This window comes from Equus quagga, chromosome 9 (assembly GCF_021613505.1).
Source record: "Equus quagga isolate Etosha38 chromosome 9, UCLA_HA_Equagga_1.0, whole genome shotgun sequence".
Classification (NCBI taxonomy): Eukaryota; Metazoa; Chordata; class Mammalia; order Perissodactyla; family Equidae; genus Equus; species Equus quagga.
Window position 1 is genome coordinate 92,716,043 of NC_060275.1, and position 24,661 is coordinate 92,740,703.

The 24,661-nt window shown below is 42.5% G+C and overlaps 1 protein-coding gene across 1 annotated transcript; it reads left to right on the top strand.

Moving 5' to 3' along the window:
- Positions 1 to 2,200: 2,200 nt before the first annotated feature.
- Positions 2,201 to 24,558, top strand: LOC124244525 (UDP-glucuronosyltransferase 3A1-like). Its single transcript, XM_046671151.1, has 7 exons — positions 2,201 to 2,421; positions 4,784 to 4,885; positions 11,475 to 11,589; positions 14,655 to 15,186; positions 17,515 to 17,746; positions 19,183 to 19,402; positions 21,149 to 24,558. Exons 1-7 carry the CDS (start codon positions 2,328 to 2,330, stop codon positions 21,423 to 21,425), a joined length of 1,572 nt encoding a protein of 523 aa, XP_046527107.1. The 5' UTR covers positions 2,201 to 2,327; the 3' UTR covers positions 21,426 to 24,558.
- The last annotated feature ends 103 nt before the right edge of the window (positions 24,559 to 24,661 follow it).

The window sequence follows — 24,661 nt, forward strand, 5'->3', positions numbered from 1 at the left end:
TACAAACAAAATTCAAGAACCCACTTCATCCTGTAGGCATGGAATACATTGAAGGACTTTCTCTGCCTGTTTTAAAAAAATTTTTAATTAAAATTTCTTTTATTGAGGTATAATTGGAATACATTATATTGCTTTCAATTGTACAACATAATGATTTGATATTTGTATGAATTGTGACATGATCACCACAGTAAGTCTAGTTAACATCCATTACCATAAATAGTTGCGAACTTTTTTTCTTGAGATGAGAACCTTAAAGATTTACTTTCTTACCAACTTTCAATTATGCAATAGTGTATTAACTATAGTGACTATGCTGTACATTACATTCTCATGACTTATTTATTTTATAAGAAGAAGATTCTACCTTTTGACTCCCTTCACAAATTTTGCCCAATTCACGCACCTCGCCTCTGGCAACCACCAATCTGTTCTCTGTATATATGAGCTTGGCTTGTTGGCTTTTGTTTTAAGATTCCACCTATAAGTGAGATCACACAATATTTGTCTTTCTCTTTCTGACTTACTACCCTTAGCATGATGTCCTCAAGTTCCATCCATGTTGTCACAAATGGCAAGATTTCATTCTTTTATGGCTGAATAATATTCCATTGTATATATATACCACAATCTCTTTATCATTGATGGACACTTAGGTTGTTTCCCTATCTTGGCTATCATAGATAATGCTGCATGAACATGAGGGCACATATATCTTTTCAAGTTAGTGTTTTTATTTCTTCAGATAAATACTCAGAAGTGGAATTGCTGGATCATATGCTAGTTCTATTTTTAATTTTTTGAGGAACCTCCATACCATTTTCCAAAATAGCTGCACCACTTTTCTTCCCACAAGCAGTGCACAAAATGTTCCCTTTTCTTCACATCCTCACCAACACTTGTCATTTGTTGTCTTTTTGATGATAGCCATTCTAGCAGGTGTAGGGTGATATCTCATCGTGGTTTTGATTTGCATTTCCCTGATGATTAGTGATGTGGAGTACCTTTTCATGATTCTGTTGGCCATCTGTATGTCTTCTTTGGAAAAATATCTATTCAGATCCTCTGTCCATTTTTTAATTGAATTGTTTGATCTTTTGCTCTTGAGTTGAATGAGTTCTTTATATATTTTGGATATTAGCCCCTTAACAGATGCACAATTTGAAACTATTTCCTCCCATTCAGTAGACTGCCTTTTCATTTTGATGGTTTCCTTTGCTGTGCAGAAGCTTTTTAGTTTGGGGTAGTCCTGCTTGTTTATTTTTGCTTTTGTTGCCTTTGCTTTGTTGTCACATTCAAAAAAATCACCAAGACTGATGTCAAGGAGCTTACCACCTTGTTTCCTTCTAGGAGTTGCATGGTTTCAGGCTCTACATTTAAGCCTTTTCTCTGACTGTTTTAGATTACATGAAACCTTTACTGAAGCCAGTCTTGTTTCGGGGACAGAAAATGCAAAGATGATTTCTGGAGTTTGTATGCCTGTCTTTCCTAGGGCTGCCATTACTGAAAGCAGAATTACAGGATCTCCTCAGCTTGTGCCTGAAGAAACTGTAGAAAGATCTGCAGTCCTATTTTATGATGTTCGTTCAGAATTATAGTCTCAGCTTTAGAGGTTCAGTCCTCAGGTAAAAACCTGGACTTCCCGAGTTAGGACTCTAGCACCTGTTCATGAGTAAATCCCCTCCTTAAGAGGCCCTCAGAGAAATAGTGCAGGAATGGTAGGTCAATTTCCCTTTGGGCTTTGCTTCCAGAGAGTAGAAACAAGCTACTCCCTGGGAATGAACACTATTTCCAGGGTGCAGTATCCCTTGAGTTTGGGACACTAGAAGAGACTTTAGGCCGGTACCTACGGAAATAGTGCGTGAGGAGGGCAATGTGAGGTAATTAGATCAGTTAGATGTGAGGTGGAGTACCATAAGTTCAGGAAGCGTCCATAAACAGAGAGAGCTCTGATCCACTTTGAAGTGGAGCTGTCATCCACGTGATTTCCTAGGTCTCCACCATTCCTGGTTCAGAGCATTTTCTATGGGGACAGAGTCGTGAGTACCTGGACAGAGAGGGGTTAAGGATCAGCTCACTAACCCCTCCTTCCCATTGCCCATGGGTAGGGAGGGTGAGAGGGGAATACCCAATGGGACAGAAGCCTGGGAAGCAGGGCGAAGGGCACCAGAGGGGACTGAGAGAAGAGAGACAGGCAGGATCCATCTCTTACCACCTCCCAAGCTCCCAGCCAGATCCAATCCTTCACGCTTGGGCGCCAACTGTGTCGGGCGCACACAAGTCCCTTGTGGCACGCAGGGCGCAGGGCACGCAGCACAGGAGCGAGCATGGGGAGCCTGAGGGCGCTGCTTCTCATCTCCTCACTTCTGCCTGGGCTCCTGCTCTCAGAAGCCGCCAAAATCCTGACTCTGTCCTTGCTGGGTGAGTGCTTGGCCAAAGAATCCAGAGACAGGCGTGTCCTAGGCACTCACGCCAGGGCTCAGGCAAACAGCCATTAGTCAGAGGGTCATTCCCTGTGGTTTTGCAGACTGGGCGGGTTTGTTTCCCTGACTGGAAGATGAAGGGGTGGGTGCTGTTTGTAGAGGCAGAGAGAGGCCTCTCCCACCACGGAGGTGGAGAAGATAGTTGCAGAGAAAACAGAAATAGTCTTTCCTCTCCCTTCTAACTCAGGAGTAGTTCCCTATAACAGCAGGCTGGGGCCAGAAGGTTAAGATACAGCCCAGTGCAGGAAACTGCTGGCCTCCTTCTCCTGGGCTCGGGCTGGACATGCAGAGGCTCATCCAAAACTTTTAAGTGTTGTGCAGCAATTGCCCGTAGTCGGTGGCTGGGTTTTGCAGGCTTTTGGTGGTCAGGGCAAAGGAAGGTAGGGTGCTCCTGGGGCAAAGCACTAATTTTCTGAGGCTGTGTAGAAGTCAGGGTGGAGCAGGAGAGATATTTCAATGACACTTAGGAAGATGGAGTGGTTTTATCCCAGGGAAACCTGGAGAGCTGATCTGGGCTGAGGAGGAAACCCTGAACATTCCGGTCTCTCTGCATGCCCTTCTCTTTCCCCTACCCCGCTGGAAGTGTTTGAAGGAATTATAGACGTATTAATTCTGCATTTTGTGGCCTCTATTTTATTTCCTTTTTTTGTTTGTTTTTTTTTGCCTCAAAGGGAATAGAATTTGAAAGGAAAAAATTTATCAGGATAAAGGGTCATCATAGGATGGAGCGTCTCAAGATTTTAATCAACCCACAGTGGGATCTCTTAGATGACTTTTAGATCACTGAGAATCAGGGATCTTAGAGGTGGAAGGACGTATACATAAATCATTTAATTCAGTCCCCGCTATGTTTTCCTGAGCAGGAAACCTATGTTCAGGGAAGCAAGGTGCCTTTGGCAGATGACACCAGACCTCCCTGAGGCAGACACCATGAATTCACTCAGCGTTTCTAACCCCAAGACCATCCTCTCCACAGCTCCCACTCTCACCACTTTTCAGTGGGGGGTTTTTATAATCACTCCTTAAGAAACCCTGTAACACCATTGGAAACGTTTTTGTACTTTCTGATTATTAGTAGCAATGAAGCAAAAGAATTTCCTCACCTCTTGAAAGCATGCTGTTCTCCTGCCTCAGACTCTGAGAGGGAGATGGTGTGCTGTGTGAGGTGCTGGAAACCCCGTCTCTGTCCCAGGATGCACTGGGGCTCACAGACCCTCCATGATGGGATGCCTGTGGGGTCACCCCTTCTCCTGGGCTCCCAGGTCTAATACGGATTAAAATGTGAGTGTGAGATGTGAGACATTTGTACTTTATACCTCCTCTGGTACTTCAGACTATGCAAGTCTGGATGTAAAAAGCTGAGAAATAGCTATACACCATTTGTCTAGCACTACACCCCTCTAACCCCAACTCCAAATTCTTGACATTTCCCCTTAACTTCTCTCCTGATCTGACTTTCTTTGCTGCTAACACCCTTAGATTCAAGCAAAGGTTCCATGTTGGAGTGGGATACAAGAGAAGACGTGAGTGTGATGGAACTTGTACCTCCCCCACGATCAAGCTTCTCTTTCCTTAAGATCTCAGGGTTGTCCTAGGATGGGTGATGTCTCAGTCTTCATGCATATAGGATCATGCAGGCCCATTTCACGGCCCCCACAGTTAATCTGAATGTCTTAATTTGATTTTCTGCTCAATTCAGACCCAGCTGAGAAAACTCCTGTCAAATACATTTGAATCTCAAGAATTAGGGCTGTAAGTGGTGGCTCCATGTCCTTCTGCTCCAATGGCTCTTTCTTGGACTCACATTCAAGCTACCGCATTTCTGGCTCCTACACTAGCATAAATTCCCAAAGAGAAGGATTCCAGAAATAGATCTAATTGATTGCCCACAAGGACCCGTCACATTCACATGCACAGCACTGTGCCCAAATTTCTTCTGGAGCACTTATTTCTTTAGGACACGATGTCCCATATGGCCACAGTTAAAATCCATTATGCGCCTGAAGATCAGGAACTCCTTAAGTCCTGAGCACCAAGAAGTTCATCACATTGACATGGAGACCAGAGTCTCATGAGGGGATCTTTGATGGAGGTTTGCCAGAGGTCAAGGATGTGGGCCAGCAGGCTCTGGGGGAGTGGGCTAGGGTGTACACAGATTGATATGGAAAGTGTGACTGACGAAGTTCATCTTTGTCTACTCGCCATCAACCTTCTGTTTCCCTATCCTTCCTTTTATGGATTTGTCACCCCTCAACCTCGGCTCTCATCGTTACAAAAATGAAGTTGTGCATTGTTCCTAGGTGGAAGCCATTTTCTACTAATGGACCAAGTGTCTCAGATTCTTCAAGATCACGGTCATAATGTCACCATGCTTCTCCAGAGAGCAAATTTATTAATACCAGGTATCTTTTCTCACTAATTCTTGATTTCTTCTACTCCAGGCAAAGAGCAACAAGGCTTTTTGCATACAAGAGCTTTTCAAATAGTTTTAAAAATCTTATTGGATTGAAAGAATGATAAAATTATCTGAATGTGTGTGTGTGTGTACGTCAGGTGTTGAAAATCTTCTGAGCTCTGTAGTCCCATGTTTTCCTCCTCTACCTGAACTTCTACTCCATCCATGCAATCCTCCACACTTTATTACAGATTATTTGGTAAATGCTGCTTTATAACGTGGCTTGAAAATACATTGAACAGAAGTGTTCAGCCATAATTAGGATTTCTAACTGGTAAGGATAGCTTTTCTTTTTCTATAGCATAGATTAAGTTCTCCTCCTATGATATCTGAAATTTAAGGAATTTCTCAGGGAATTCCTTATTTATGCAGCTATGATCAGAATCTATCATGGAGATGATCTTGTTTTCTTGAAAAATCAGTGACTGCCTGTAAGTTTGTGCATCGTGATGTTAGAAGTTCCTAACTGCGTCATTGAATCAAAAAAATTTTAGCAAAATGAGCTCATAAATCTTATCAACTCTTCTTTTCTGACAGACAAAGGAATAATACGTCAGAGAACTGAAATGACTTACCCAAGGCCACATGCAGGCTAAGAACAGTGTTAAGTGGATTTAGGACTTTAAGCTCTAGATTGCTCAACCTGAAGGGTTGCTCAGGCTCTGATTTTCAGAAAAAAAAAAAATCCAGTATTAATGAACAAAGTATTAAGCTTTGAGGAGCAAAATTTTGAGAAATTATGAAATTTTGGAAGTGACTTCATGCTTTGTTATTGTTCAGATTGTTTTAAAACAATTTTTTTCAGTGAAAATTCTTTTAAGCTTTTTATTGTGGTAAAATATGCATAACATAAAATTGACCATTTTGACCATTTTTGTATACAGTTCAGTTACTTTAAGTCCATTCACATTGTTGTGCAACCGTTACTGCCATCCATCTCCAGAACTTGTTCATTGTCACAAACTGAAACTTGGTACTCTATAAAAATAACTGTCCATTACCCTCTTGCCCTCAGTCCCTGATAAGCACTATTCTACTTCATTTCTCTAATAATTTGACTATTCTAAATACCTCATCAAAGTGGAACCATACAATATTTGTCCTTTTATAGCTGGTTTATTTCACTTCACATAAATTCTTCAGGTTCCTCCAGGTTGTAGTGTATATCAGAATTTGTTTCCTTTTTGAGGCTGAGTACCATTCCATTGTATGTATATACCACATTTTGTTTATTCGTTCATCTGTCACTGGACATTTGCATTGTTTCCACCTTTTGTGAATAATGCTGCTATGAACACTGGTGTACAAATATCTGTTTGAGTCCCTACTTAAAACTATTTTAATCACTTCTAGATTAGGTTCTGTATTCTCCACTAAACATCAGTTATATGCGTATCCTTCTGTATCTGCCTTGACGGCAGATCTGATAAAATAGCTGTAGTATATTAATTTTTAATGTAATTCTTTTCAACTTAAAAATTGTAATTAAATTTAACAAAAATTATAAATTAAATCAAGTTATATTAAAATTTGGTATTAAAAAATTGCAGAGGCCAGCCTGGTGGTGCAGTGGCTAAGTTCGCATGTTCAGCTTCAGTGGCGCGGGGTTTACCAGTTTGGGTCCCAGGTGCGGACATGGCACGGCTTGGCAAAAAGCCATGCTGTGGCAGGCGTCACGCATATAAAATAGAGGAAGATGGGGACAGATGTTAGCTCAGGATTAATCTTCCTCAAAAAAAACCAAAAAATTGGAGATTGCCCCATGGTCTAGTGGTTAGTTTCGGCAGACTCTGCTTCGGTGGCTTGGCTCACCTCCCAGGCACAGACTTACACCACTCATCAGTGGCCATTCTGTGGGGGTGATCCACATACAAAATGGAGGAAGATTGGCAACAGATGTTAGCTCAGGGGGAATCTTTCTTAGCAAAAAAAAAATATTGGGGAGTTCCCATGAACTTTGAGAAACTGCTACAAATGACAAACCTTCTACCTCTTTGAAAGCTGTATGTACACCAAAATCTATAACCAATTCAGGAAGTTCACGGATCCCTTCAGTTTTATCCTCACTTTCCAGGATTAAGTCTCTAGAGTTTCTTTCACTATTCCCCATTCATGAGCATTTTTGAAGCTTTGAAACAACATATTCATTCTTCACTTCAGTTGTGCAGCCTGGATAAAAATCTGCAAATAAGCAAAACTCATGATTGGGTTATTATTTCTGACCTGATGCCCATTTCAGTGTGGAAAACTTTGAACTTTTCATTGACTCTTCATTTGGACACACTTCCCCATCTTGTTTATTTATTTACAGCTTTAACAACTAAATGACATTAGTGGTACTGAAATAGTAATTGTCTCTAATGCTCACATCAACTAATGATCCAACCAATATCTGAAATCACAATTGGGTTATAGGTAGAGGCTGATAGGTCATTGAGGAGCCTGATAGAAAAAGCCTAGACTGCCTTGAACAGACTGTTAGTAGAAATGCAGATGTTAAGAACTCTGCGAGTGAGGACTCAGAAGGAAGTGAGGAGCATGGTAGAGAAAATCTATTTGGTCTTACACAATATGTAAATCATCCTAAACAGAATTTTGGTAGAAATATAGATGTTAAAGGCCTCTTGATGCTTATAGTAAAACATGAGAGGCAAGAGATGAATTGAAGGAAGAACTATGAAGCATAAAGAAACTAGGACTTTGTGATTTTGGAAATCGGCAGCCTATCTAGATTGCAAAAGATTCTGAAATTAGGGGATTCATTGTGAGGAAAGCAGTGAATTCTTTTCTCTTGTAGACATAACCAGTGATGTGGATGGACAACTTTTTGCTATTGCCCCTGAAAGATTAGAAAGTCAGAATATTTAGTCTTACAGAGAACTCTTTGAGGATTAAGTTTGTGACTCAAGGATCTCATCAGCCATATTGGCAGATGCCATAATAGAGATGAAATTCTTTTGTAAAATATGTGGAGGTGCCTCTTCTGTAGTGAAGTGAATTCCCATGACATACCCAGGAGATCCACAAGGTACTTGAGAATTTTATACCAGAAGAAACATTGTGAGTTTTGTTGGTGTTGCAATCCAATGTACACATCAGGATAGATGTGGAGAGGGCTGATGGCCACTCTGAGTTTATTATAACCAGTGTTTCAATATATACATAGCTTACATCTGTTAAACAAACACAGGTGTTCTGGATGAAGTAATTGGCGAATGCCCAGAATTCTTAGTGATTTCTCAAGGAGCCCTCCCATGGCCTCTGTTTTGATATTATCATGTTATTGCTGTGCTTGTATATTTTATCTCGGAGCAGGCAAGGTCTCCTAGGCAATGGCTCTCCTGCTCCCAATATCGATATCGTGTCTCCATCTGTGTCCCCGGGGCGACCGATGCCTGTCTCAGGTTGCCTCCCCCTGGAGGTCTTACCCGTCATTGGCTAACCGGCCTTCTCACCTCCAGGTCACAGTTTGTTGGCAAGCTTTTTCCAGTGATTATTAACCCTTCCTGCGTCAGGGGCGGCTACGAGTTTGGACTGAAAGAGACAGAGAGAGGATTACATGAAAGAAGGCTGTTAGACTCCCCAAAAGTAAGAAAGAAGCTGATAAACTATTCAGCTGTAGTTTCGTGATACTTTTTTTGAAGGACAAAGAAGAAGTCTGAGACTGAAGCAGTGAGCCCAAAAAGTAGAGCTTCAAGCTCACAAGGCTGAGTTTCTAATTACAGAAGATTATTTCCAGTCCTTAAATTCTAACACTGTTTGCCCTTTTGGATGTCAAAATTTGTTAGGAGGGGCAGCTCATTTTTTTCTTTTCATTTTGTTTCATTTAGAATGATAAGGTCAGTAACTGGTTATTTTATGCCTGTCCCATCATTGTTTCTTGGGAACAGATAACTCCTTTCCTAATTTCATGAGTCTACTGAAGGAGAGAAATTTTACCCCTGGATGGACCATACCCAGACTCTCACCTATGCTTGATTAAATTCTTTGGATGATATAATTGGAGACTTTTGAGCTGATAATATTTAGATGAGATTTTGAACTATGAGTTGATGGTGTAATGGTTTGACACTTTTTGGGATGTTGGCATGGGGTGAATGCATTTTGTATGTGGAATATACAAAAGCGTTTCAGGTGCAGAGGGCAGAACATAGGGGGAAGATGATGTCCCCCCAAAGATATCCATGTCTCAATCCTTGGAACAAGTGAATATGCTACCTTATATAGCAAAGGGACTTTGAAGATGTGATTAATATAAGGATCTTGAGATGGGGAGATTATCCTGTATTATCTAAGTGGGCCTTCTATCAGAAAGAAGAGAACAGGAGAGTGAGGGAATGAAGCGGGATGATGGAAGGAAAAGTCAGAGTGACGTGGTTGCAAGCTGGAAGGAGGCCATGAGCTAAGGAATGTAGGCAGCCACTAAAAGCTGGAAAAGACAAGATAATGAATTATCATCTAGGGCTTCCGGAAGGAGTGCAGGCTTGCCCACACCTTGCTTTTATCCCTATGAGACCCATTTTGGACTTTTGATATCCAGAACTATAAGATAGTAAATTTGTGTTGTTTTAAGCCACTAAGTTTATAGTAATATTTTACAGCAACAATAAGAAATTGATACAATCTTCTTATTGGTCAGGAGAACTCCAGGAGGCACAAGAGTTAAAACCTCTACAGCAAAGGCAACTTTGGGGGCACTCACGGCAGTGCCTATTGTATTGCAATATGGACAGAATCTAGAGGTTTTTGTTGTTGGAGGTTCTATTCAAAGTGGGCTGATTTTTTTTTTTTTTCCTTTTTCTCCCCAAAGCCCCCGTGGTACATAGTTGTATATTCTTCGTTGTGGGTCCTTCTAGTTGTGGCATGTGGGACGCTGCCTCAGCGTGGTTTGACGAGCAGTGCCATGTCCGTGTCCAGGATTTGAACCAATGAAACACTGGGCCGCCTGCAGCGGAGCGCGCGAACTTAGCCACTCGGCCACGGGGCCAGCCCCCAAAGTGGGCTGATTTTTAAGTTAAAAGCATAAATAGCCTTAAGTAAAACATAGAAATGAAAAATATGTTCTCCAGAATGCAAAAAGACCTAAAGATGTTGGACTTTAAATATTGTGGTGTCGCCAGTAAATAGTTGTTTCTTGACAGTGTCATGGATAGAGAGGCCATAGACTGACCACACAATTCCCAGGAATATAACTGAGGTACTGGCCTTGAGCTGTGTGTGGGGGCAACAGCACATCCCTTTGTGTGAGTCCTTTGTGAATGTTTTCATGTCTCGAATGATTGCGGCAAATGAATCTCCTTGGAGGAAGAAGTCCTCACTGTAATGTTATACCTGTGCTCCTGGAGAGAGTTGGATATGGTTAAGATCTTGCTGAAAAAGATTGTGGCCAATGGTAGGGCGATTAGAGTCCCCCATGGGTAACCAGTTAAAGGAATATTCTGTTCCTTCCAAGGTGAAGGCAGCTACAGGAGAGAGCCTGTTGAAATAGTTACTGAACAGAACATATTAGCCAAATGTATGATGGAAAGTATTTGCCAGTAAACACTTAGATAAAGTCAGTATTTTCACTAAGATTGGATCTGGGAGCTTTCATGTGTGGGACCACGCATTAATCTCTCCCCAGCCTCTACAGATGGTTAGGTTAAATGTCACGACTGATGAAGGCCCACCTGCACTAAGAGAGTATGTAAAATTTCTCACTCGAATAATAAGGCCATTTTAGAAGAGCAGAAAAGGCTCTGAAGAAAATCTGAAAAAACAGGTTTCCAGAGCAGGGAGGGATGTCTAGCTTGAGTTTTTATTGTGGGTGGAGGGATAGGATGGGGTGAGGGTTCCCCCCATTGGTCTGACTTGCACGGTTTGAAACTCCCACTAGGGTTAAGGGAGGGATAATGGGACTTTCTTAACAGTTTTTCCAGGCGAGACACAGAAGAGGATGAGAGTTGGGGCTTGAAGCCTGTCAGCAGTCAAACATCAAAACAGACTCAGAGTTTTTATTACTTGTGGGTAAGGGGTGGGGGGCAAGTTGGGAAGTAGAGGTGCAGAGGACTACTATTTCATTAAATCATTGAGTACCTTTTACTGAATCAAAAAATGACTTGGATGGATCACTTTAAATAAGGAGAATGAATTTTTCTAAACCAGATAAAGCAGAGGCTCTGGAACCAAAGAGACCTGTATTTAAACATAAACTGTACCATTTCCTATGTGTGCAACTTTCACAAATTATTTTAAAGTCAGTTAACTTTGTTTTCTCATCCCTGGAGTGAGACCAACATACCTTCAGTGGCAACTTTAAATGGGACCTTTCATAACTGTAAATTGAAAAACATTCCTGAATCTTTGCAAGGTTCTCAGTACCTGTTTTCAATATAAGATTGATTGAATAAGAAAGCAACCAAACCTAATAGATCAAAAGGCAAACATTCCAATAAATACAAAATTATTGGAACAAATAAATGTTGCTATCATGATGCTTATGTTAACCCATGTTGTGAGACATATTTACCATTTTTAACTGATTGATATTTTCTTAGGTTTTAAAGAGGAGGAAAAATCATATCAAGTTATCACTTGGCTTCCACCTGAAGATTATAACAAAGAATTTATGAACTTTTTTGATTCCTTTATGAAAGACGCTTTGGATGGGAGGTAATTTCTTTTTAGTGTTTGAACCAAAGAGTCACTCTTTTAGTGAAACAAATGAATGGATGGATATGTGTATGCTTGGACTGAGGATATGAGAAAGGGATTGATGAATGGATGGATGGATGGATCGATGGATGGGTGAAGGGATAGATGATGAGCGGATGGTTGGGTAAACAAATGTTTCTCACCAAAATATCCAATCCAGTCTCTGGGGATTCTTTCTTACTCTGTACTGTCTTCTGCTCTAGGCATGAATATATCTGTGTAGAAAGTGGAGCTTGTTCTTTCTGGTACTCCCTTGCAATACTTCACTTACAATTTTGTCTATAATCTCTGCAAAGCAGAAGCATAAGCACCTCAATAGGGAAATGAGAACCACCTTTTCCCACTGATTTTTCCTCTTTTTTCCTCACATGTATTCACTATTGAAGGGAAGACTTGTGAGCATTGAATTGTAGTACTCGACCTTCTGGCCATGTAAAGTCTTTTTAAAAAGCAATCAGCCTCATGCAAAACAAGACATGAAGCTAATTCCTTTTGCTTCATCTTGAATGAAAAGGAATGTGTAACTCCCTAAAATTAAACATAAAAGTGGAAGTACAGAAATCCATGTCTATCTGGGTTAATTACAGTGGCCTTCCTCCTTCCTTTGACCTTGAAAATTCTATATACTAATCAAGTTCCTGCTCAAATCTGACTTTTTCCCTAAAGCCTTCTTTCCTCCCTCAAATTGGAAGATCCCAGGCCCTCCTGTACAGGTCTGATCTGACCTCCTTCTTTGACACTCACTGTTAGTCTGTATCGTCTTGAATTGTTCATTACATATTTTAAGTATATGCTTTGTCTCTTCTCCCCTAATTTAATATATTTTAGGACAGGTATAGGTAACCGTGCATTCTTGAAGTATTTTTTTCTATGTATTAGCTAAATTTGAAATATGATTAATGAACTATATGCTAGGAATTTTTACAGCATTACTGATATTATCTAAAATATTTGGCAACCACTCCTATGTTACTTGAAATCTTTAAAAATACCCAGCAATAGATGGCTTCAGCCAGTTACTTCTGTTATGAGATTTGAAGTTTACCCTGAAGATCAGGCAGAGATTTGCATATTGCTAATGTGTTCATCACACCTATGGGGTGTGATGCTGCAGTGGTGCACAATTACAAGTGTGCCAAGGTGTTGATTCTCTTGCTCCTCCAGGCAGCCGGCAGGCCCCTGATGTCTTGAGCCCTTGCACCTGTTACCTCTGGTGCCTTAAAGTGCAGGTGGGCATCCTCATCTATTTCCCCACAAATTAGACAGACAAGAAAAATGATCACGTTCCACACAGGCAGTGATGGGAAAGCATCACAAGAAGATAGGTCTCTGGAGTAATCCCATAGACAAAGTTTTAATTACTTGTCAGTAAGCTTTGCCATTATCTTCTGTGGATACCACAGCGTGCACTGAATTGGAAAGGCTAATACCATATTTCAAAACCAGGGTTTGTTTTCGTTGCTTAACCCATGGGCAGAATTTCTATTTTTTAGCTGAGATTTTTAATTCTAATACCATCAAGGAATCCCTTGGGTGAGGTGATCTGTCATATGCGGAATGCATGGTGATTTTAAAAATATGTCAATATGTTTGGGACTGTGTCATCGAGTAACTTCCACAGTATGGCTGAATAACAAGATAATCACTTATAAAGAGTCAGTATGTAAGTGAAGGTTAAGGAAAACATCTCAGAATTTACCAAGTAGAAAGAGATCTGTGAGGTCTGCTGTGGTCATAGTGATACTGGATTCAAACATCAGTTCCTTACCCACCACACAAGAGGGGCCAAGTAAACCTGGAACACCAGGCTTATGGCAGAAGGTTTTTATTTTGGGTGCTGTGAGCCAGGAGATGAGAGTGAGCCCTCAAATTCATCTTGTCTCCCCAAAATATGGGAGGCAAGGCATTTTAAAGGTTGCAGGGAATGTGGCTGCCTGTAGGGAGGGGGAGCCGGTGGCCTTGCCTGTTGGCACTTTCCTACCAGCCTGCATTTGGCTTTGTGAGGCTGCTTTCAGAGAGGGAGATGGTGAGATAAGGGAATCCACAGGTGGATGTCCTTGGTTGTCTGCCTCCTTGGTGGATGGTGGATTCTGGTGCCAGGAAGCTGAGGAGTTGGGGTCTGGGAAGCTTCAGCTTCTTGATATTCTCTGGATATCAGTTTCCCTATAATAAAACTTCAAAGGACCTGTAACTAGCCAAAAATGTTAGCAAAAGGCCACCTGGGCTTTAACAATTTATAACTTCTTTTCTCAAAGATTGGCAGCTGAGCTAACATCTGTTGCCAATCTTGTTTTTCTTTTCCTTCTTCTCCCTAAAGTCCCCCAGTACATAGTTGTATATTCTAGTTGTGGGCCCTTCTAGCTCTGCTATCTGGGATACTGCCTCAGCATGGCTTGATGAGCACTGCTGAGGAAGACTGGCCCTGAGCTAACATCCATGTCCATCTTCCTCTACTTTATATGTGGGATGCCTACCACAGCCTGGCTTGCCAAGCAGTGCCATGTCAGCACCCGGGATCCGAATCAGTGAACCCCCGGGCTGCCGAAGCAGAGTGTGCGCACTTAACTGCTGCACCACTAGGCTGGCCCCTGAGTGCTTTTGGTTTTAACCCCATATATGCTGGGTTTAATGTAGGAAAACTGATATCAGGGCCAATATCAATAGAAGGCTCCCAGAGGAAAAGGCCCAACAGTGGCAATTTAATTTCAGTTAAGGTAATTCAAGTGTGCCTGTGGATTTCAAGGACTGAGAATTCCAAGACAAATTTTCTGATGAACTGGCTTTGGGATCTTTTGGGATTTGGATTGGAGGGGAGAAGGGAGGGGAGGAAGGAAACACTCTCAGAAGTAGAACATCTGCCAGCCTGACTGAGAAGAGGGTGTTAAAGGGCAATGGTGGAACAGAATGCTGCTGCTCCGTGTGGTCTTGCTCACCTGGGAAATTTCTTTGTAGCCCAAGATTCCTTATGTATTGTGAAATTAACGCCTCGAACTAATGTTTATCACTGATTTTCTTTCTCTCAGAGACTCATTTGCAGACTTTTTAAAGTTGATGGAACTATTGAGTCTTCAGTGCAGTCATTTGCTAAAGAGAAATGATATCATGGACTCCTTAAAGAATGAGAACTTCGACCTGGTGATAGTTGAAAGTTTTGACTTCTGTCCTTTCCTAGTTGCTGAGAAGCTTGGGAAACCATATGTGTCCATTCTCCCCTCCTCGTTTGATGCTGTGGACTTTGGACAACCAAGACCTCTGTCTTATGTGCCAACGTTACATTCCTTCCTGACTGACCATATGGATTTCTGGGGCCGACTAAAGAATTTTCTGATGTTTTTAAATTTCTCCATGAGGCAATGGCAAATCCACTCTAAATTTGACAACACCATCAAGGAGCATTTCCCCGAAGGGTCTAGGCCAGTTTTGTCTCATCTTCTAAAGAAAGCAGAGTTGTGGTTTGTGAACTCTGACTTTGCCTTTGATTTTGCTCGGCCTCTGCTCCCCAACACTGTGTATGTTGGAGGCTTAATGGCCAAACCTGTTAAGGCAGTACCTCAAGTAAGTAAAACTTTAGCTCTCAATATGGGCTTCATGCAGAGGTCTTCTGTGCAGAGCTGGTGGCTGCCTCTGGCAGTGTAATCCTGAGAGTGAAGGCAAGTGAGGCTCCTAGGGCACACTTCTTAAGGAAGTACTCATTTTCAGGGTCATGCAAGTGCAGTGATAGCACTAGTACAATCCTAAGATTGAGGACTTCCTTAAATGGTACTCCAGGGTCTTCTCTTGCCTCACCCTAGTCCAGGTCCTGGCAGGATAAGCCTTTTAATAAGTTGATAATTTTTGTTCACATTTGTAAGATCATATGGATGGTAAGTATGCAGTAAGCATCTGTCACATGCAAGAATTGTTAAGGAGGTGAGTTCTTCACAATGAAACACACAACACTGTGAGACAGGCTGTAACCAAGGCGGGACTACATGGGACTGACTGTAGGCATCATCTCCAGTATCCCCAGCCTGTAGAGCTCTGGTTCCCTGGTTCAACTAGACCTCCTGATTTGGCTGATCTGGGGTCTAGCCTGGGCATTGTCAGTTGTAAAAGCTGCTTAGTCATTTTTGAATGCATAGATTCAGAAGCACTGTTAGAAGTTTTCAAAATGGTGGGAGCTGAGATTAGTTGGCTCTCTGTTGCCTATCAGCACTGGTTTGACATTATATGAAATTTATCTTTTATACATATTGCCACCTAGAGGGTAGTATGACGATCTCCATTTTAATAAACAAGAGGACAGAGGCTCAGGTGGTGCGAGTGACTTCTGCACTATTTTTCATTTCAGAGCCAAGAAGAGCCCTGATTTGTCCGGGCCTTTCAGACGCTAATGTGTCTACCTTTCCACTACTGACTTTGCATTGAATGAGCAGAAAGAGTTGAGGAATGATCCATGGGCTAGATGGGCTCTGAGTTGGTGGCAGGATGTTTTAGGGATGGAGGTGAGAGGAGAGGCATTTCAGGACGGGAGAACATGGAGTCCCAAGTGTGGAGGTAGAAGTGAGATGACCATGACTCTGGGTTCCTTGGGTGACTCTGTCTAAACTAGAGAGTGGAAGATTCAATTGCACAAATATAACCAGGCCAGATTGCAGAGGTCTTACCCAGAAGATTGACTCCAGCCTGGGCCATAGGGCCAGGGGAGGGAATTGTTAAGCAGGAGCATAATGGGAGTGAGGGTTGCAATGGCTGTGAGATAATGGAGGCTTTTCTCAATTTATCTTTTCTGTATTTTCCAATTTCTATGTAATGGTCTTATGTTGGTTTTTTTTTTGAAGAAGAAGATTGGCCTTGAGCTAACATCTGTGCCCATCTTCCTCTACTTTATATGTGGGATGCTGCCTCAGCGTGGCCTGAAGAGCAATGCATAGGTCTGCACCCAGGATCCGAACCAGCAAACGCTGGCCCACTGAAGCAGAGTGCGTGAACTTGACCGTTAAGCCATGAGACTGGCCCCCTTATGTAGCTTTTGTAATTATATAAGGCTGTTTTAAAGTCATCCTTTGAGATGGTAAATTAGGCAATGTTATGCTGGATGGAATCAACCCAACAGAATGAGAGTGTAGGAGCTGGGAAGGAGGCACAGAATCCCAGAGAGAGTCAGAGTCCTAAGAAACATTTGGAAGTAAGAATTGACAAAACTGCTGTTAAAGGCAAGATGGCAACATTAGGTCACTACCCTCCTTAAGAATTGCCTGAGGAAATTGAAAAAGTTGCTAATGTGCCCAGGCCTGGGGTTGGTGCTGGGCATTGCCATTTTTAAAAGTCTTCCCATGTGGATATAATTTGCAGTCATGTGGGTGAACCACTGAGGTAGGAGATGAACTACAAAGATCAGTGACTGAGAATATCATGGAATATCAGAGCAAAGCATGTGACATGGCGCATTGGGTGTGGGTGGCTAGGTGCCTTCCCTATTCTGCCTCCACTTCTTATGCCAGAGGTCTTCTCCCAGCCTCTCCTCTCTAACCTCCAGAAGACCCACCTCCCACTGCTGGACCCTGATCCCCACTGGAATTCCTCCTTACACCACGACATCTGGTCTGGCTTTGGAAAACTCCCAAGTGCCCATGTCTCCATGCGCCCAAAATGAGTAGAGAGATGGCTCTGATTCTAGTGTCACGGTTTCAAAGAGGAAAAATGTTCCCACCAACACAACCGGGACGTGCATAATGCAGAGGATACTGAGCTGTCCCGGGAGCTATGATAATAGATTCAGGACAGTGAGCTCTAGGAGTGACAGGAAGGTGTCTTCAGTAAATAAGCTAGCTTTCATTCCTCACTATGCTGGGTTTCATAAACAACTTTGTAAATCTCTTTTCCTTTCTTTCCTTTCTCCAGGAATTTGAGAATTTCATTGCCAAGTTTGGAGACTCTGGTTTTGTTCTTGTGGCCCTGGGCTCCATGATCAGTGGCTCTTCATCCCAAGAATTTCTCAAGGAGATGAACACTGCCTTTGCTCATCTCCCTCAAGGGGTCTTATGGAGGTGTAAGCCTTCTCATTGGCCCAAAGACATCAAATTAGCAGCAAATGTGAAAATTGTGGACTGGCTTCCTCAGAGTGACCTCTTGGGTGAGGACTACCCGGGTCTACTTCTCTCTTATCATTTACATGTCTTTAGGGCTCCTCAGGGCTCTGACCTCTAGTTGGGCAAACCCATCATCATGAGAAGGAGCTGCTAAGAGCTAAAGACAAGTCTCCTGGGGGCAGAAGCAGCCAGCTGGAGTTCTTGGGGAATCAGGCTATACTTCCAGTGAGATCAGATGCCAAAACAGCCATCTCCCCTTCAGTCTTTTCTATCCCAGGGTGGATGTTAGCAGCAATTAAAGTCACATTGACTTAAGGCATTCGGTCTTGAACAAGGTCACCTACATACAGGCCAAAATAACCCATGAAATCTGAGAACACATACCAGAGGCACATTGCCACTGTATTTAGTGTCTTCATGAGCACCTGTTCACCCATGTCCCCTTACACACACACACACAGATACATCTTCCTTAGCTGCTAAAGTGTGAATGACTTCTACCTTCACAACACTGATATACACAGTGTCTTTAGGATGTGCCAAAATACCTCAGTGTCAAGCTGAGTTACCTTATAGCCAGTTATTTGGTCTATTGAGCCTCTAGTCCTAGAGAGTCTCCTTATTCCTCAATAGGTTTGCTCTGTGCCCACTGATGCTCCTTAGAGACTCCTCACTGCCATGGCCACTGGCTAGATCAGAGTCTCTTAACCATGATTATGACTCAAAATCATCTGGGGAATTTAAGAAACAGATTCCTCATTCCAATTCTGCAAATGTATTTCTCTAATCTGGGGTGGAGCACATGATTCTTATTTGAAAGAGACATAAGGAGATTCTGATGCGCATTCCAGTTGAGTGGCACAGGCTGACAGGAACTCTTCATTATCAGCAATCATTTTAGTTAGCTCTAAATAAGCGTTGGATGAAAACACTGGAACTGGAAGTACTGAGGTGTAGGTTCTAGTCTTTGCTTTCAAGGATCTTCTCATATATTTGAGGAGAAAACCCAAACACTGTAAGTTTTATGAGTGCCACATATATTGTGATGTTAATGAATGTGTTAGGAATTCTGAGAAGTGGAAAATTAGTTGGCAAGTGAGAAAAGATTGCTCAAGAGAAAGAAACAGAGAAATGCAAACAAGAGATGAGAGAAGCAAAGAAAGGCAGTGGGATGACAGAAGGATGGATGGGTGGATGGATGGAGATACATGCCTTGCTTAGCATGATTCTCTACAGAATTCATTGGGTTATCAGTCTTAGTTGGGTTCTATCTTTGGCAAGGAGTCTCTGTACAAAGGCAAGACTTGGAATCCTGTATGTTGGAACACACACCTTGAATGTGTATGAAGCAAAATTATCTTTACAATGGTTTGAACACAATTTGAGAGTCCATTGTTATTTTCTTCTGCCCTTTCTGCTTTACTTGGTATTTTGAAACTTTTTATCCTCAAATGTTCTGCACTCACTCTTATTTGGACAGCTCACCCTCACATCCGTCTCTTTGTCACCCATGGTGGGATAAATAGCATCATGGAGGCCATCCAACATGGCGTTCCCATGGTGGGGATTCCCGTCTTTGGAGACCAGCCTGAAAACCTGTTCCGAGTAGAAGCCAAAAACTTTGGTGTCTCTATCCAGTTAAAGCAGATCAAGGCTGAGACACTGTCTCTGAAGATGAAGCAAGTCATAGAAGACAAGAGGTATGTGGCTCTCTGGGCTTGTGGTCACGTAGGCTGAATGAAGACATCAAACATGAAGGGCGACATGTGTGTCTTTTTTGCAATAAAAAATGCAACTTCCAAGATATGGAATAATATGTGTGCAATGTTAACAGCTGACCTCTTTCCTCTGTGAGCAAAACTAGGCAATTTAGGTAAATGCTAAGAATAGTTTTCTGCTTTATGGGTTGTGAGGAAACCAAACTACTTACGCAGGTTCTCTCTGAGAGGTCTTATTAATTGGGGTGCTTTAAGTAGAATCCAACTGGGTAGGAGGTGGCCTTCCTGTACCAAATGTGCCACCCTGTTCCTTACCTCAGGACCTTTGTCTGAGCTGGTGCCTAGAGCACGCCTTCCCTTCTCTTCACAAGGCTGGCTCCTTCATCACTTTTGGGTCTTATGTCCAGTGTTACCTCCTTAGAGAGGCCATCTTTGTTTTTCATTACTATCTAGACTCCTCTCCTGCCACTCCGATCTTCATTCATTGTTTCCTTCTTGACATTCCTCAGGATCTGAGTACTTCATTTCTTTAGGTTTTAATTTATTGTCTGTCTCCCACACTAGAAAGTAGAGAGTAAGCGCCCCAGGACAGCATGTGTCTCTTGTTTTCCACAATGTTCCCAGCACCCAGCACAGGGCCTGCCACAAAGTGAGTCTGAAGGAATTTCTGTTAAGTGAGCCAACAAAAGGGCCCATTGATCTCTTAGTTGACTTCCCATCCAGCACAATGATCTCAAGTGAAGAGAAAAATATGTGTATATTTTTTATAACTAAGAGAGACTGAATAAGTTGGAGTTCAAGGGCACAAACCTCAATCAGACCTCAAGACCTAACATATTACCTTGCGTGTAGGAACCCCACAAGTTGTTCTTATTTAGATGAGTAGGAAACAGCCATACAGCTTGTGATTCTTAGCCCTAGAAAAGGTGTTAAGTTCCAGGGGTCAGCAAACCCAGAAATTTCATGTATATTTGATATGTAATTGTTGCAATTTTCATTTTCTGAAGAATGGTTTTCTAACATTTTTGGTTTTGAAATACCTAGACCCAAAATGGCCATGAACTTCTGACCCCTGTGAAGGAGTCATTTGGTCTGGGATCGTCCCCAGACATGCATCAGGGCTGGCTTCATAACTTGTGGTGGCAGATGTAATATGGAAATGTAGAGCCCCTTGTTATGAACTTTAAATATTTCCAGCTGGTGACAGCAGAGAATTAAATCAAGCACAGGACCCATCTAAGTGTGGGGCCCTGTGCAAATATGCAGGCTGCAGCCCATGGAGCTAGTGCTGGTCAACATGATGCTCTGAAGGGGCAGGAAAGTGCTGGTGTCCTCCTGGGCCACAATCTCTAGAGTCACATGAGTCGCTAGTCCAGACATAAGCTCAAAGTAGGTGTGCACTGTCTCTATCTCTCCCTCTCTCTAAATTACATTATGTGTATATTTTTATATAGTATATTATGTCTCCTTGTGGTAGAGACTAGTTCTTACAAACTTATTCGATTTTTATAGTTTCTCCCTTTTAGCACTAAGTGTAGATCATAGCATGTTGGTACCGGTTGGACCTTTTTCAAGGGGACAGAGCTAGCTAGTGGCAAGCCCAGGCCAAGGACTTTTCCTTGAAATGGAGCCTTTGTGCGTATGGTGGGAAGTGCCTGTGTGTGATACAAGGACTCTAAGGCTTCTGAGACCACAAGAGTAACGCCCCGCCTCTGTCTCTACCAACAGGTACAAATCTGCAGCCATGGCCGCCAGCATCATCAGACGCTCCCACCCCCTGACTCCTGCCCAGCGACTGGTGGGCTGGACCAACCACATCCTGCAGACAGGGGGTGCAGCGCACCTCAAGCCCCATGCCTTCCAGCAGCCATGGTATGAACAGTACCTGCTCGATGTCTTCTTGTTCCTGCTGGTGCTCACCGTGGGCACCATGTGGCTCTGTGGGAAGCTGCTGGGCATGGTGGCCAGGTGGCTGTGTGGGACCAGGAAACTGAAGAAGCCCTGATGCCAAGAGTGGCCTGGGGTGGCAGTATTTGGGGGGGGTCACCGTTTCTTGGGAGGTTCCCACTAGTTCTGGCAAGCCCTGTTCTCCACATCATATCCACTTGCTAATTGTGCTATGAATTCCTGCTCACTGGCTTCTTCCTATGATCAGATTTCTTTACTCAGCACTTGTGGCCTTCTTTATTTTCCAGTTAGCAAGGACTATTCTGTGATTCTGTCCCTGGGTCATTTGGACCAGTGACCCTCAAACTTTAAGCCTTGAAGCCTACCTTCCTTATCATGCCCCTTATTCAGGCACTGAGCCTGAACCATTCCAGCTTCCACGGCCAGTATCTTCTGAGCCTCTTTCCATCTTTCCTGCCTCCACCACTTGTCATGGAATAACACCTAAGATGGGCACTTTCCTAATTCTTTCATTTTCTATTTGTTTCTCCTTTAAACTCTCTTCCAAGTTCAGGAAGCCTGTCCTACACATCTGCCTTCAGGGCCAGAAACACCCTTGCAGGACCGTGTCTGGCTCCTGCCTTGGTTGCTGCAGAGAGCTCCTTCCTTGCTGGTCAGGTGTGGAGGCTGCAGAGTAGTCAGGGGCTGAAGTCGCCTTGGTCACTGTGTTTCATTGCAGTGAGCTGTCTTCTAATTTTCCCATTAAAAAAAATAAAGTCATGAGAAAGAAGTTCATTTCTTTTTAAACTGAGTGTGCTTTTGTGCCTCTTGACAGTTGAGCCTTTCTCTACATGACATACTCTTGGGAATTGCATCCACCTGATAGTAATAGAAACCAGAAAAAAAGTGGCTGTGACAGCTAAGAGTTTTCTTCTCTTTCTTTTGTTTTTTGCCTCATGTAAAAGAGATCTGCAGGTAGGCAGGCAGTGCAGGGCTGGCATGGTGGCTCCATGATGTGCTCAACAGTGCAGATTTCCTGTCTGGTTGATCTGCCTTCTTCAGCAGGTAGCTTTCATCCTCAAACTCACCCTGGTTTTGCCAGATAGTCTTTTTGTATCCAACCAGCACCTGGAAATTTGGGCAAGACAAGGGAAAATTGGGAAAAGTGAATTAATCAGGTCCTTGCCAGCTGAGTCAGCCCTCATTAAAGAGATTTCCCAGACACTCCAGCCACCCAAAGACTCCACTTACATCCCATTCACCAGGCCTGAGTCTCGTGACCACCCCTACCTGCACAAAAGGTTGAAGAAATGTCCCCATTTCCATTTCCTGCTGCTGGGTTGGGTGTTGTTAGAAAGAAAGACAAAGGACAATGAATAATGGGAGGAAACTAGAGCCTCGACCACATGTGGAGCTCAGGCAGGAAGTGCTGAATAGATGTCTTGTTCCACCTGTGACCCTGTGACTTAGTGACCTCAGGGAAAGTCTTATACCCACTGTAAATGCCCCAGGTGGAAAGCAGACCTTTCAGAGTGGTGAACAGGCAAAATAGCAACAGCAGTCCTTTACCGTGGTGAAGTGTGTTATGTTTTCCTGGTTCTTTCATCTCCTTTCTGCCATTTAACTGGGTAGATGTGTCTAAGCAGCCCAAGTCAAGGAAGCAGGTACTAGCAGGGGCCACCACAGATGGAGAGGGAGCCATGGTGCTAATTAAGAAGAGAGCAAGAAAACCTGCTGCCTCCTCCATCCAAGACACAGGGCTTGGGGAGTGGAGATGGGCTGGTTTGAGCCCCTACTGGTCCCTCTTGTGGGTTCCTCTTTGCAATGAATAACCTGCCCTACCACATGGTGGTCCTGGCTGGTGGACCCTCCCGCCAAGGTGATTCCACGCCCACGCGTGCAGAGGGGAGTTTGATCAGCTAGGGAATTCTCTTGGGGTATTTTGTTTTAGGCGTATTTTTTTCCATAAGACCTAGGGAGCCTCCTTTGTCCATGCCAGCCTTTAAATTAGTTAATCATTTATTTTTTATAAGTATTCAAATGGAATATTTAGAACTTTAGAGACACAGATCTGTCAGAGCGAATTTTTCTATACATTTCTTCAAATTTTATCTCAAGATAGCAGTAATTAGCAATCAGATACCACTTGCATTAGTGATTCAATCCTCTGGGTTTTCTTTTTCCTGATTAAAAATCCAAGATAAATTTTAAGAGATCTTGTGTTAGGACAAATGCAAAGAAGAGAAGCTTCCACAAACAAGAGTGGTAGACACCTCCAGGTGACGGAGACCCTCCCTTGTCTGTAGATGAGATCCTTGAGAGGGATGGCACCCAGTGACCACTATTCCTTTCTCATTTTGATTGAGTGGTGAGTCTTTTCTGTACTCTACAGTGATTTCACAAATAAGCAAGCCTACAAATATAACGGAATAGAGCTACAGACGTAAAGACCAAATAATAATTTGTTTCATTTCATTCTTTCCCCTTGTCATAATTTCTCTCCTGGAATTTTATTGAGCAAGGCTTTTTGTTCCATATTCCTTTAGTGACCATTTATGAACTTCGTATTGCCTCAGATGAAAGATATTGTCATTGAGAAATCAACTAGCCAGCAGCAACTGAAAGCCTCGGCAGAGGGGCTTAAGTCAGTGGCCTTCAACCTGGGCTCTCTGCGCCTTAATGTGTGCATGAAGACCTTTCCAGGGCTGAATGGCACACAGCCTCTAGAAACAATAAGTCTCCACCTATGTGTACGCTACTTTCCTAACACTGGTCTGCCTAACACCGTGATGTGTTTATTTGATTGAATCTGTTTCCTGTCACACTTTTCACAATTTCCTCTTATTTTGCAAAAGAAACACACAGCTTTTACGCATCCCTATTCTCAGCATGGTGCACTGCCCCAGGGTTGAAAAACAGGGGTACCAAATAGACAGTTCGAAATGTAATGACTAAGCAAGAACTCTTTGTCATTAAAATGATTTGGAATTCTTTGTTTTTAACAAAAATAAAGAATGAACTTTGATTTTTCAGCTATTAGACCATTAAAAGTAACTTTTCATGATGGATTTCTGTGTGATTTTTGGCGTATCATTTTCAAGATGGTCATAATAAAACTCCTACTACTCTTGTTACTTATTGATGTGAATAATTTTTTCATTTATAACTTATATAGATATAAAAATATCTCATTCCAGAATTAGATAATTTTTATCTAGAGACACATGGATTAATTTTAAAAGATTTGAAAATAGCCCTTTATCTCATTGTAAGATGTGTATTTTGTGTTTGGTAATTATTAATCAAATTGGAAATATGTGGGGTGTTTTTGCTAATTTAATGCTTTTAATAAAA